Source organism: Amblyomma maculatum, chromosome 2 (genome assembly GCF_055883805.1).
Source record: "Amblyomma maculatum isolate TAMU_Amacu chromosome 2, ASM5588380v1, whole genome shotgun sequence".
NCBI classification, from domain to species: Eukaryota; Metazoa; Arthropoda; class Arachnida; order Ixodida; family Ixodidae; genus Amblyomma; species Amblyomma maculatum.
The window spans coordinates 29,293,255-29,308,041 of NC_139345.1; the positions used below are offsets into that span (position 1 = coordinate 29,293,255).

Here is a 14,787-nt window from a genome sequence, read left to right on the forward strand (position 1 = left end):
TACTCAAGGGCACAAATGCTCACACCAATGGCTTTCAGCAGAGGCCTAAAACGCAAATGATTAGCTCATTGCTCACACCTTGCAGTTCTCACAACAAGGCCCGGCAGAGCAGTTTGCTTCAACACGCAGCTTGCAGGTGATTGGGTCACAGCATGGATCGGTCTTTGCACACTCCTGGAATCAAGCATACAAGAACAAGGCAGATGAGGAAAGGTGGTTAGGATGTAAAGGGTGTTTAAAATAATGCTTTAGGAATTTTCTAGAAAGTATGTAGAGAAGTACGCAAAAGTCCATTTATAAAATACTGCTGACATGTGTAATGTCCAAGCAGGAGAGAAAATACATAGTACCAGTGACCATTGCACCAGGGAACACAAAAAATTGCAGAGATTTAAAGTAGCTACACTTAGTAATATGTGCGACTATTTACTAGTTTAGCATACTTCAATGAAGCTTGCTGCTGGGCTAGTTGGTGACTCATTTTTGTTATGCAAGCAGCGCAGAAAAGGACGACCATGAGCAGAAGATGACACAACACAAAGAAGCGTACGACACAAAGTGTCGTGCCGTCTTTTTCTCAGTGGTCGTCGTTTTTTGCTCTGCATTCATTACATTTGTAGTTTGGTATAGTTTGTCTTGGTAAATGATAGATGTATCTGATGTCATTGTCTTCTCGATATAACCTGCCAGAAGCACGCTCGGGAGAAGGACAGTGACGTATGTTGCCTAGGTTGCCATGAGCAACATACAGTTAAAGCCCCCCTTTAACCATGCTGTATGAATGTGCCTGTGTGGCCTAAGGGCAGTGTGTCTAACTTGGGATCAAAGGGTCCTGCAAAGCTCGATTCCGATCTCACCTTCCCATCCTACTGAGCCCAATTGCTAATTGGAATAAACTGACTTAGTTGCGACCAGCTGGGAAATAATTACCCCCAAATGGTTATGGTTAAGTCAAGGTTGAAACCATTTTAATAATACCAGACTTGCCAGTTGGAATCATTAGTGTTCGCAAATGATTAACAATGGGACACAGTGGTGTTCACTGGTTTCAATTAATATAGCCGCACTAATTTGACAGTCCAGATAGACATCTCGTTGCACACACAAGTAGTATAAATGGTAGGTCATATCCTTATATGACAATCCGTTTGATCAGTCTACAACAACTCGTCTTGCCAACAGGCTCCATTGGTCTGCCCAACTACACCTAATATATCCATGTGAACATTTTGCATACTTTAAAAACATGGCAAAGCTAATATGGTTCTTATAAGAGGAACTATCAGTAGCTTAATTTGCTAAATTGTATATATTGTTATGTGGTGGCATGGAAAGCGATGAAGCACGGCAACAAAACAGAAATAGAATGATGTGATGAAATGATGATGAGATATGCTTTTTTGGCCAGTGGAAGCCAGCAGACCTAGCGCAAGTGCTCAACCCTGCACCACTAACCGCTTTGTCGTCTTCATAGCAATACTGACACATGCCATAGAAGACGAGTGAGACTGGCACAAGCGATAGGGGGAGATGATGAAAAAGTGAAGCTCTGCTCCGGCTGCACTCGCTTGAAAAGTCGAGCCATATTTTTGAAAAACATGCCCACGCTTTAGTTGTGGTGCTGGCTGCGCGAGTGTAGCGCAGCTTCTGCTCGCTCACGGTGGTCAGCACTCTGGCTTTCAAGTCACAACAGAAGGCTTCCCAGGATGGAAAAGAAGCCTAATGGTTCTTGAATCACGTCCACGCCGATTGTTCAAAAACGAAATAAATGTTGCTCAGCTTGCGTTCATTGCTCTACTTATCGTAAAGAGCAATATGCTCGAAGGTCTCAAGCCAGTACTCGGTGTCCTCGAACACATCGCCGGGAAAATATGGTGCTGTTCACGGCTGATGGCACAGCATCTGCGCTGGAAGCCTGCTCTCAGATGTCATTGCAGCTGGTTCTGCAGACATCCGAGGCAGCGTCCTCCCGATAGCGACCGGAACAGATCCGAATTCAAGGGGCTCTCCACGCAAGCGACAACTAAGGCGCTAGTGAAGTGGAGTGAGCTCTACATGGCGACAGGTAGGTTACGCAGGACTGGGGTCGCACCTGGAATTGCTTCCACCAGATTTGTAACGAAACGTTACTCGGAATTTAATCTGGAATCGATGAACTACAGCAGCCGGCCAAGCGAGCACGAGCCAGAGCACAGCTTTCCTTCTTTGCAGTCTACCCCTATCATACATGTCAGTTTCAGCCATCTTCTATGGCACATGTCAATATCATTTGTCCTAGTCAAAATTAAATTTAATAATGGCACGGAACCAACAGGCACCACTAATTCCAGCATGGCAGACCCATATATGGGGCATATATTAAGCAGGACCAGGACCTCTTCCCTTCTCATTCATTAGAGGCATTTCAGGTGTACACTGAGAACTGTGACAGATACAGCGCCTTTCTTTTATTTACAAATTAAGCATAGGTGTACACCAAAATGTGAGACAGACACTGTGCCTCCCGCTCCCCCAAAACCAATTTAAACAAAAAATTAGTTGTGGTTGAGCTCTGGTTAAGCCTAGCTGAATTGCGAAAGCAACGGCGGAAGCTTCTTTTGCCTGCTACATTATTCCCCTATCACGCCCTATCAGTGTAAGGTGCTACATTATTGGGGACACTTAAGCTCATCAACGCGAGAGCGTAAGCTACCAGCCCACATATAAAGTCACGCTTCAACCAAGCCATATGGACGTGCCTGCTTGTCCTAGGGGTAATGAGAATGCAAACGGTTCTGGCAGACTGATTCTGATATCACCCTCCCATATGGCTTGGCAGCTGAGCAGGCACCTCCTGCCTGTGGCATAGGGGTAACATGAATTCAAATGTCATGACAGGCTAATTTTTTTATGAGGAGACGTAGCTAAGCCTCTTCACGACGTCTTTCACTCGTGTAACTAGGCTCAAGCCATGCTTCAACTCCCATCATTTTTACATCACTTTAGCAGCATCTGATGCATGACTGCTTACATGGCATTACTTGAACAATGGTGTGTAGTTGCCATAATTTGAATACTTTTGAGGAAACATTGCCATAGACGTGCCATCCTCAGAAATCAGTATTTTTTCTTTTGCACCTCAACATAGTTCATAGTCTGCGTTTTGCACAAATTAATATCCATTTTGCGCATGCCTCCTGGATATGATAGACGCGATGAGTGAGCACCCACCTCCATGGTGCCGCAGTCGCAGTCCTCATCTTGCTCCTTGACGCCATTGCCACACGAGCGGAAGTCCTCGAGCTGCACAATTTTACAATAGTAGTTGCTACCACAGATCGTATAATCATATAAGTATACAACCCTAAAGACTAAATTACCACTGGCTTATAGCCGTCACTTTTTCACCTAATATAGGACACTGACAACTTTTGAAATCGTAAAAAGGAACTGTTGCTGCAAAATTCTGCATAGATGGCACTAAGGTGTCACGTTTTGCTTTCTCACATGAATGAACAGCAGTTCCATTGCCGTTTCAGCATGCAGACGATATAATGTGCGGTCCTTTCATTTAGCACAACGACAAAAAAGTTTTTAAAACTAAAGTTCCGCATGTCTTTTTTTCTCCTGACCCAGTCATTTAACTTTGACAATTTCACTTCCTATTACCACTGTATGACTGCCTTCTGCAGGGACAGATCTTAACGCAACTATTAATGATACGACAATAACAGCTTGTACTTCAGGGGTTCTCAAACTGGGTTCCACGAGCTGTCTTTGTGGGCTCTGTGAGCTTCCAATGGAACAGACACCCGTCCCCGTCCCTGGCCTGAATATAGAGGCCTGGACATGAGTGAGAATTGAGCATTTAATAAAAGGCTGAGAGCCAATCTCAAGAAAAAAAGAAAATGCTTACAAAACTAAAAAGAACGAAGAAACCAGGACGAGTCCATGCACAAGCAACCTCGCCTAAAGGGAGGAGAGGGGGGTGGGGGGGAGAGTGTTCTGTAGCACATATTTATGGCTGTTAAAGTTTTTCAAGGGAGAAAGTTTGAGAACCCCTGTTCTAGAAGAAAGGCCAAGATGAACTACTTTTTACTGCATAAAGATGTAACATATCTAATGAAGAAAATGAAAAATTGGTAAACAGCAAGCACTACTTGCCGAAAAAAACAACTACGAAAGCGAGTTTGAAATACAGTAAAAAAAATTTGTTAAACTTCCAAAAAATAAAACCTGAAAAGTCGAACCTCCAATTGTGAGTGATGGTGCATTGAACGGGCCTATGTGAAAGGCGGCATATAATTTTAGCAGCTGCTCTGTAGTGTATGTGCAAGCCAGGTGCACTGCCCAGCTGCGAGCAGTGCACCGCTCTATTCTACACTGCATTCCAGGTCCTCTGGACTGCCGACAAATTCAGGAATGCGTGCCTTTGTCACGCCTTCGTCAGTACTTCCATGAAGTGCCAACGGTGTGCAGTGAATTGGCACTGACGAAGGCCCCTGGAGTTCGCCGCAGTCCAAAAGAACCTGGAACATTGCGTGGACAGCATCAGGGGGCCAGTGACCGCAATAGCACATGCTCAGAGCAAGAATGTGCAGGAGCAGAAACCACCAACTGGCACCAGCATGGGAAGGAGGCCCCATATGCACGTAACAGCAGATACTGCACGCACTGATGACACATTGCGCATTTTGCCAAAGCAATGATAGTATGACAGAATAACCATCGAACAGGCTATGCGTGTCTCTGGGGGACCACCAAACTTATTTATAAGCAGCCTATCAACTCAGCTGCTGAGTATTTTACATCTTGAAAACACTCACACATAATGGGATTCCTCATGTCTCACTTCCACATTTGTTTAATGTTAAAAGTCAATTTTGATTATAAAAATTTGCAGCTTCAAAGCTAGCCCGTGAAACTGCACTATGTACCATGCAGCAAGCACACTGAGGCATCTAATGGTGTGGTTTTGTTTCATGGGCTTTGTGGCTCGCGACAGCGCTTGAGGGGTTGAAGCTAATCACGAGGCATGCAGTCCAGTGAAATCAATATGCGAGGGGGCTTAGTGGGCCACGTATCATGGTGAACACTGCATTGTGGGTGGCTTTCTATCACCAATATTTTGCATCAGGCATCGTGAGAGAGCGTGGAAGAAATGGCCCCTCTAAGGTTGCTGATCGTGTTGCTGTTCTTCTGTCTATTTTGCCAACCGTCTTTCTGCATTTTTCCAGTGTCTTTCCTCACTGCTAACCAACCGCTGCAATCACTCCTAGAAGGTCTTGAGTTTACAATTATGCTTCGAGACAGAATTTACTTAACATTCATTTCCATGTGAGCAATAAGTCAAACTGCAATGCTGAACATTTGTTTTTCACCAGTAGCAATCATTATCGAGTAACTTAAAGTAAGGTATTACTACATGGCTCCTGCTTTTTTTATTTAATACGCGACATACCTTACACGTGGAAAAGATGATGATGATGATGGGTGAGAAATTGTTTTGTGGTATTTTTGTTTCTGTACCAGCTGTACTAATCTTCAAAATTATTTAAAGATATTCTATTTGTGACCAATTTTTATTATTTATAATGTTTTTCACTCGAAAATTTACCCACCCACCTCTGATAAATTTTCTTCCTCTCTAAAACGTTAATGAAATTAAAACTTAGCCCTTTTTGCAACTCCTGCTATGGAAGAAAATGCAGTAAGGAGAGAATAACAATAGCGCCTATGTACAGTGCAAATGGGATAGCCAAGATAAAGCCAAATGTAGCAGGTAAGTCAAGAGACCCGTTTGCTCCGGAAAGAAATTTGACTCTCAAAACAGCAAAGCAAACAAGAAATCTCAGATAAACAAGTATTTTCATAGGGACTTGCAGAAATTTAACCAGAAGCTAATGTCAACTAGTAGAAAGGCGACTATTCTAGTTGACAATGCGGAGTGCTGCACCATTTCCTCAGAAATGTCCAGATATGTCATGGTCATCTGCCTACAACCAGCTACTAAGTCTGCCAGAATTCAGCAGCTTGATGCTTGCGGTGTTAGAGCAGTGAAGCCACCAAATAGCCAAGCTGTCATGGTATGGTGCTATCTAGCTGCACCATGTGGGCAATGAACCTCAAACTATCAACATGCGATGGTGCTTAAAGAAACTGGCATCATGCGTCTCGTGGTGTACAAGGCACATAAGACTGATATTTTTTGGCAATCATGGTAACGAGGACACTGCACATTATGGTGTCCAGATTTGGAAAATTTCAAGTACGTGCACACCACTATGCACAAAAGCAAACATAAATCACAAAGCGTTTTTCCAGAATAAGTATTCTTTCTTTTTCTCTCAGCTATGTTACTATGAATGACTCACTTTATGGACAGAATTGATTAAGAGCCACAGTGCTTGCATTAATGTGGCTTAACTCTACCTGCAAATTCAGCTGGTAATAACTTGAGGAAAGGGCCATCAGTGAATGAGGTTACAGTCAAGTTTGTTGTTTGCTACCAATGAGGTTAACCTTGCATCCATCAATTGGTCCCATTTAGCAGTGCAATAAAAAATAATTCTCAGTTCGCAGCACAATTCTAAGACCTAGCCAGGCACACAAGCAGCCGCAAGAGTCAAAATGCCAGGGTAACCACTTGATGTACAGTCTGATATCTAAATGAGTTGCCGGAGAAGTTGGGAAGCCTCCCTCCTAACTGTATGATTCCCCCATGGGTGAGCAATACCTTGCACAGCAGTGAGCAGTGTGCATGGTCCACTGGTCATGCTGTGAAACATGGTGCAATAAATAGAAAGGACTGCACCACTGCACCACAATTCCCACCTTGTCGCCAGCCAACCCCCTTACATCATGGTGTATTTCACGAGATGAATGCACATCAAGATAGTAAAAATAAAAAAAAATTTTTGAGATAGAGTTCAGATATGAATGAAACAAAGAAATTTTCCCAGTACTGGTTGTGCTGACCATGCATTGCAAAAATTAAGCTCTTAGTTTTACTTTATAACCCAAAATTCCAATATGCAGAGCGAAGTATGAGACTGAACATTTACAAGCAGTTTAGAAGGTGCATATATAGACTAGGAAGTAGTCAACTAAGCACAGCATGTATTGATGGAGCAAACTTACTTGCTGGTTCGAAGGTGGTTCGTGACCACGCAAACCACCCTGCAGGTGGCCAATTTGAATTTTTACACACCATGTTCCAATGTGTTTGAATTTCACCACAAAAATCTTGTAAGGTTATCAGCAATCAACATGCCACACCTATTACATATGCCACTATGCAGCACCATAAATTTTTGTCATGCTAACATTTTGAAGCATGCAAGGCTTGAGTTAGTGAGGGTAACACGGGGATGGCTGCTCTTTCCGCATGCCAGAAGCTAGCCGCATACTGGGCCAGAGAGTGGACCTTCCACTCCTGCATGTTTCTTGCTCTGCAGGCGATCAGTACTCACCTGGCCAGGCTTGTTGAAGAGACAGATGCCATGGCCAATGCGCAGAGCGTTGATGTACTCCTCTAGGCTGCATGATGAGAAGTGGTATGGCTGGATGTGATTGGTGCCTCTGCAAAGGAGTTGCCATTAAAATCACGCAGCCAGCCTCCTCTAGAGGTAGGCCAAATGAAGACTCACAGAATTCCTGGTGCCATGATGCAGCCCCACGAGTCTTGGCACTGGCAGTTCCCTGACGGTATTAAAAATCATGGCAGCAATCAAGAGACCGTACAGCCAGAAAATCTTAGTGCGACTACAGAGACAGCTGCAGAAATGCTTAACTAATATATGCCAAAATCATTTACAGATACGACAGCTAGAACAAGCCTCTTCATCTCGAAATATTCTCTTGTCCATTAGTATCCTCCACATTCAAAATCTGCATAGATATGTGCAGGACAGTGTGCATGTCAAACCTAATAAAATGCATTCACATGTAGGACTGGCTATTGCCTGTTGCATCAAGTTAGCACACTTCATCAGTGAACACACACATGCACACATGCAAACACAGCAGCAACTCAATCCACAGTTGCCATATCATACACCAAATGAAATTCCTTGAAATTCAAGTTCATATGGTGCAGTAGGTAGCTTTTAAAGGTTCTTCGTACCTTCCTTCCTCAAACAGCTGGTTGGTCTGGCAACCATTGATCATTGATATTGAAGAGGCATATTTGTCCCATTTAAGCATCTGCTGCATGCTATTATCAGCATTCATGTGCAGGCACACCCGAAATTTCTTTTACTTTAGCGAAATAAATGCCACTTTCATTGTTACTCTAGCAAAACTTAGTGTTGCACATGTGAGCTTAGCGACCTGTGGAGAGTGGGAATGTCCATGATGCCTGTCACGACACTATGAAATAAGCAGGAAATGCTGGGTGCACGCCGTTTTAATAAATTGTACACATAGAAATACATTATTCATGTCCTCTGAGCGTGGTCACTTTTCGGCCTCAAAGTGTCAAGGCAGCATCAGAGCAACTCCTGTGACATTAAAGAAGCAGTGAAAATTGTCTAATGCGGCAGCTTCACTGCTGCATGCATGACTGAGATGCTGTGTGCATGCATGTTTGTTGAATGCGCATTCCTTTCGGGTAGAACCCTTTAGCAAAATTAGGGAAACTGGGCACTATTGTCCCAGTGCCATGTCTTGTTAGGGGCCCAGCATGGCGCTGCACATTGCAGTACTATAGCTACTGTTTGCAGGAGTGGAAAAGCAAGGCTCAGAAGAAAAAAAGTTATTTGGAATTGAGTAACAACAGCTGACCATTCCTTTTATGAAACCGGAGTCAAAGAAAACATATTGAAGAAAAACGATTGTTTGGATTTAAACAAACGACCTTCTCACCATATCTCTGCACTCTGGAAACTAGACCCCACGGCTGTTCTTTTTAACATTAACAGAAATTTATTTTACAAAAATCTGTACAGGACCCTCCAATATAAAAGGGAACAATTAGTTTGCATGAAAAGATGAATTTTCAATATTTTTCTATTAACGCGCAGGCTCATGCCACAGAAAAGCATGCATAGAAACTGTCTGCCCATCTGCAAAAGATTTGGCCCTCTCGATTCCCGATAATTGACCTCAACCGAATTTGACCAAAATTGGTGCCTAAACTAATTTCAGTGTAGTCCACTCAATGGTGACTTCCAAATTTAGGTGGGCCACCCCAAAATTTGGCCCTTTGGACACCCAAAATTTGACTTTGCCTGAATTTGACCAAAACTGGTGCCTAATCCTAATTTTAGTATGGCCAACACGGAAACGAAATTTTTGCCCTTAGGACCTCAAAATTTGACTTCGTTCAAATTTGACCAAAATCGGTGCCAAGCCTTAGCGGTGCACACAGTGTCCGGGATGACCAAAATCGGTGCCCAGCCTAGTGCGACTAAGGCCAACTCAGTGCTGACTTCCAAATTTAGGTGGGCCGCCCCCATAATTTGGCATGCTTACACGCTGTCTGCGCGTAGGAGGCTAAGTGCATCCTTGGAACTTGTTGAAAATGACTTTTCAAAATTATATAACAATTCTTTATTCGAAAAAGCTTGTCAGTCAGTTTTGTGTGTGCAGATAGCCAATTGCTTAGGACTAGGTAAAACTGTTGTGTATTAAATTAGATACATTTCTGTTACTTTATTCTTGCATTTTTTTCTACAAAATACCCCTCTCGCATGCTAATGCTCGAAAAATGTACCAATATCCTAACTTTTTTTAAGTAGTCATGATCTTTACCATGCAATTCTGATTCTGAAAATATAATACATCATTGATTTGCAGTCAAAATTACCAAAAAATTAGAAAAGAAAAAATAGCTGCTGTTGAGTGCGGCTTTCCTTCAATTCATGCTGCAGTAATGTTTCACAACATACTGAAATTCTAAGTATTTATCTGATATGATCTACACTGTAGCACACTGAAAAGTGCCTAAATGTAATAGCCTCATAATAGCACAAACAAGTTTTTATGATTACTAGGCAAAATTTGTAGGGCAGATTTCAAATCAGGGTGTTGCATTGCACAAAGCCCAACTTAGCAGTCCTCGCACCATGCTGGTGTTTCTGTGCGTGGCTTCTTTGCAGAGTCCTTCAGATGAAATGTGTGCTTGCTACACATATCTCCACCTTGGTTTCTGCTTTTTTGGTGTTGGTGGAATTTTTCTGCGGTAAACTTCTTTTTAAAGCCCTGCCACCACAGGCATTCTTCATGCACAGTGCCATTATGAAATATGATTGTTGCTAGATTTAAAACATGGACGGAATACACGAAATGTGGTTTTTCATGGACAAATACTGCCCTTTGGAGTTGAAAATTGCAACCAACGCAACTAATGACCATAGCTCATCTTTGGCACAAGAAGCAGTGTAACATTGGGCCAGATGAGCGAGATATTGGTACAAACTTCTATGACGAGTACAGCTCGGGGTTGGCGGTTAAAGGGCGGTTAAATCATCATCATCAGCCTGACTATACCCACTGCAGGGCGAAAGCCTCTCCCATATTTCTCCAATTAGCCCAGTTCTGTGCCAGCTGCATCCACTTACATATGAATAATAGTAAGGAAAAACCCCAGCTAATGAGAGAGTAAATAAAGGCACATCAAATTGCAAAGCACCATATGTTTCACACCTCAGTGGCCTGTAAGTTTTTTACATATAGCAAGGAAAGAAACTGAATGCTTACTTGATAAATAGTAAATTTCTAATTTTCTGGTCACATAATGACCTTCTTCTAGCTCTCCTATAACAATTTAGTTTACGATGCCCTGTTTTCTGTATGAACTAAGAATTTATTGAATAAACTCACAAGCCGATAGTCAACATTGTATGTATCCAGTTCTTGCATTCATGCTATCCTTTTCATGCTGTGACCAACCGTAATATGAACTATCAACTAGCCTAAACCTTGTCCTGAGAAACCTTTTCCCTTTCTTTTCTTTCAAAAAGTACTTCACTCTAGCATGACATCAATACGTTTCTCGCAAGGTGCCGTTCCTGCGTGAGAATTTTAGTGATGCCGTTTCCTTTGCTCAATAGCCTCACAAAGCTTCAAAGGAAAAATGCCATTCCATTCGAAGATATCAGACAGCACCTGTCAAAACCTTGAATATTTTATTTTGCGTATTATCTTTCAATAACATGCCATAGCTCCATCACATAAGTACAAAGTCACGTAAAAAAAATTGAATGGCAATTAACCCGCTGGTAACTTGCAAAATCAGTGCTAGATGGTAGACAATAACGATCATTGTAGAAAAATATAGCAAATCCAACCCTGGATTTGCTATATTTTTCTACAATGATATTAATAAATCGTACACATAGAAATACATTATTCATGTCCTCTGAGCGTGGTCACTTTTCGGCCTCAAAGTGTCAAGGCAGCATCAGAGCAACTCCTGTGACATTAAAGAAGCAGTGAAAATTGTCTAATGCGGCAGGCAGCTTCACTGCTGCATGCATTCTCTTCTTCCTGCTTCGTCTTCGTTCAGACATGCTCAGCTGGACTGATGAAAAATGACCACGAACACAAACATGCTTTGGTAGATGACATGTACACTTTCAAGATATCACCGCGCCCAAGTAAATGTGAAATAGAACCATGCTGTGAACACCGAGCAAGTGTCACTAGCAGTTACTGCAGAAACTGCTGAGTGAGGAGAGGCAAATGACATCTTTGTTCTCCCTGTAATCTTATCTTAGGAATACCAAGCACAACTGGACCCAAGTGGGCATCCTGCACCACTGGGAGTAACATTTGCTCTTTCTTTTGTTGCTCTGCTGTAGAACTGTCTCCTCCTCACAGCTCATGCCCCAGCACAAGAGCCCAAATCCACAGTGAGCAACCAAAATGGTGCAGTTATTGCCCACATTTGGAAAGACTGCCCCTATTGGATGAACGCGGGCGTGCCTCACCTCCGTCGTCATGGCTCATTCCCAGATTGTGGCCCAGCATGTGTGTCACGGTGCTTGCCACAAGGTGGGGTTCGTACACGTTGGTGTCCTGAAAGTGAAAAACGGCATGCATTTGTGAGAAATGCCCTGGGCAAGTACACCACTCTGGCACTCACCTGGCTGATGCCCACAGCCTTAGCGGTGCACACAGTGTCCGGGATGGCCATGCCCACCTCCCGACTGGGGAAATGGCGGCCCCTGCACACGCCACAATTGAACCCTGCTCTACGGTCATGAAATCTCAACACTTGCATGCAACTCTGGTGTTCTCGAGACGAGACTGCAAACGCCTCTCTTGTCATTATCTTCTAGATTGCTTTATGTCCCGTTCTGGGTGTGGAAAACTAGCAAGTATAAGTTTCTTTGACAAGCTAGTTACTTGCCTGTGGCAGTGCAAATATTTTCCCTGCATTTCTGGCAACCTGCTCAACTGCAAAGCAGCATGAGCAGTTTGAAGCTACTTCTGCACGGAAGTTCTTGCAGCTTTCAAAAGTTGCAGGTATCATAGCACCCAGGTACTTATCTTAACAGCTCCTTTCTTTCACAAAAACGTGCAGTCATGCCCACACCTGCCTAGAGTGCTTGAATGTTGCACCGGAAATTATTTGTCTCATTTACCACTCATGGGCAGTATCGCAGATACATGTATCTTCGCTACTATCTTGCAATGCATTTTGTGTACTGGTGCGGGATATCACTGGCAAGACATTCAAGTATGCAAGTATTGGCATAGAAAATACATTTTTGGTGTATCTTGTATGTTATGATACTCAATATTCAAAAGAAAAATGTGCTGCAGGTTTTTAGGTCGTTGCAGCCTGAATGGCTCCAATATTCTTGTTTTAGATCGCCATATACAGATGCATGGTAGCAACCTGATTTGTGGAAGACAGCGCAAGGTGCTGAAGTTGTGGCCTGTATGAGCTGCTGCAGTTGTTTCACGGTGACTGCTTTGACTGTTTACAATTCTCGTCAGAACCTAAAAACTATGCATCTTAGGCTACAGTGGACAAGGAAAGAAAACATATGACAAAAGTGTCTGACTCAAAGCCAGCCCGCACAACCCCACTGCATACGGTGAAGCGCATGTGCTCGGGCACTTATTAGTGTGCCTTCGTTTTTGCGCCTTCGCAGTTTGCGACAGTGTTTCCACAGTTGACGGCCATCACAGTGCTTTCCAGTTTGGCGAAACTGTAAGTGAAGGCTGAGTGAGCTATGAGTCATCCCTTTGGGCAGCATTCCACAACCAACGCCTCCTTTTAAGGTGTTGCAAGGGAGCATAGAAGGAACGATCTCGCTAGAGCTGCTGTCTTGCTGCTCTTCTCTCCATTTGGCAAGCTATCTCATTTCGTTTTTCCAATGCCATGTCTCGCCCTTAATAAACCGCTGACACCACACCAATAAAGCAGTATTCAACTTACAATGCTTCATGCCAGTAAGTAGACTACCTTTTCCGTATCAGCAGCAACTCAAACTGCGATTATCAAATCATTGTAAACAAGGTACTACTGTATGATTCCTGCTTTCTTATTTAATGTGTGGTGGGCCTTACAGGAATAACAAATTAAGCTGGTGATGGGTGAAAACAATTTTTTTGCAATATAACTGCTTCAATAATTATATAGTTGTGTTTTGTAGAAAAAAAAAGCATTTGTTTTATTTAAACTATCTGTATTGAGTTTCAAAACTGAATGAAATGGAAATTGGTTACCAACAGAAGATATTAAAAAATTTTCAGACATTTCCAAAGATATTCTATTTGCAACCAATTTACCTTTGCATTCACTTTGCAACTGAATATTTGTTATTGGTACACTACTAAAAATTTGGCAGTATTCGCAAAATATTACAGAAGAAAATTCAATTTGATATGCACTCAGTTTTTGATATTATCACTTCAGGCCCAAAATTTTGTTATTCACACAGCTCTAATTTAAACCCTTCCAAAGACTGCACCATATATTATATACTAAAGACTTCAGGGATCGCCGGGAAATTTCTAACTTAGTCGAGCCAATTACCAGCTTTATTAATACTGGTGATTGCATGTAGTGATGTATTGAGGTATCAATGATGCCCTATCTTATTTTATTTCTGTATCTTTTATTGGTACTGTAAATACAACTTCTGATTTTATCTGGTATCGACATTGAAGCATCATGCCCAGCCCTGTCATTTACAAGTGGCATATGTCTTGAAGGCTGTTCTTTTTGTTCATGTACATTGCCGTACGTGCATTTAGCACATCCCGTCTTTGAAATTGTATCAAGCCCACCAGGCAGTGGTGATAATCACAAGTATACAATGAAGAATGCTGTTCGAGTGCTCTAAACAAGTGCGTAGACTGCTCCAATGGTCTCCAAGCAAAGAGGCAGAATTGTATAGTCTGATCTTTTTTAGCCACAACATAAATGAATTTAAGCCTTGTCAGGCATTATGCTGGGACATGTAATGTGGTCAAAATTTGTGTGTTTAGGTACTTCCACCCTATGTTTAGGTACTATGTTTAGGTACTTCCACCCTGTTTTTACTGATGGGCATGGCAGGAACTGTGCCAATGCAAGTGTGCCTCCCACTGCCTGAATGTGTTCGTCACTGATTGATGCAGCCAAAGCACTCACACTTAGCATGCCAGTAGCCTCACTACATAACTTAGTATCTGTTCCTTAACACACATTGACCTACAGACTTTTAAGCACGAAAATCTTCCCTGATGAAGCATACAAGTTAAAATCACAGATAATACTATTAGCAAGAACCCAGCTGGTCCCAATGGTAGAAAAACTGTTACCAGCTGGGAATGCCAAGCCCAATCATTCCAGTTTGGACTGTCCTT

At 42.6% G+C, this 14,787-nt stretch overlaps 1 protein-coding gene across 3 annotated transcripts in view; it reads right to left on the reverse strand.

Moving 5' to 3' along the window:
• Positions 1 to 14,787, reverse strand: part of mmd (disintegrin and metalloproteinase domain-containing protein mind-meld) — a 61,760-nt gene that overhangs the window by 28,936 nt on the left and 18,037 nt on the right. For 2 of the 3 annotated variants that reach the window (XM_084593638.1, XM_084593637.1), the window contains exons 13-18: positions 12,068 to 12,149; positions 11,913 to 12,000; positions 7,629 to 7,680; positions 7,452 to 7,560; positions 3,211 to 3,282; positions 79 to 174 (exon numbers count right to left, since the gene is read on the reverse strand). In XM_084593638.1, the coding sequence (XP_084449764.1) occupies positions 79 to 174; positions 3,211 to 3,282; positions 7,452 to 7,560; positions 7,629 to 7,680; positions 11,913 to 12,000; positions 12,068 to 12,149 (499 nt within the window). Of the gene's footprint in view, positions 1 to 78; positions 175 to 3,210; positions 3,283 to 4,409; positions 4,509 to 7,451; positions 7,561 to 7,628; positions 7,681 to 11,912; positions 12,001 to 12,067; positions 12,150 to 14,787 lie in introns of all 3 variants that reach the window. The other variant, XM_084593639.1, reaches the window with a different exon arrangement.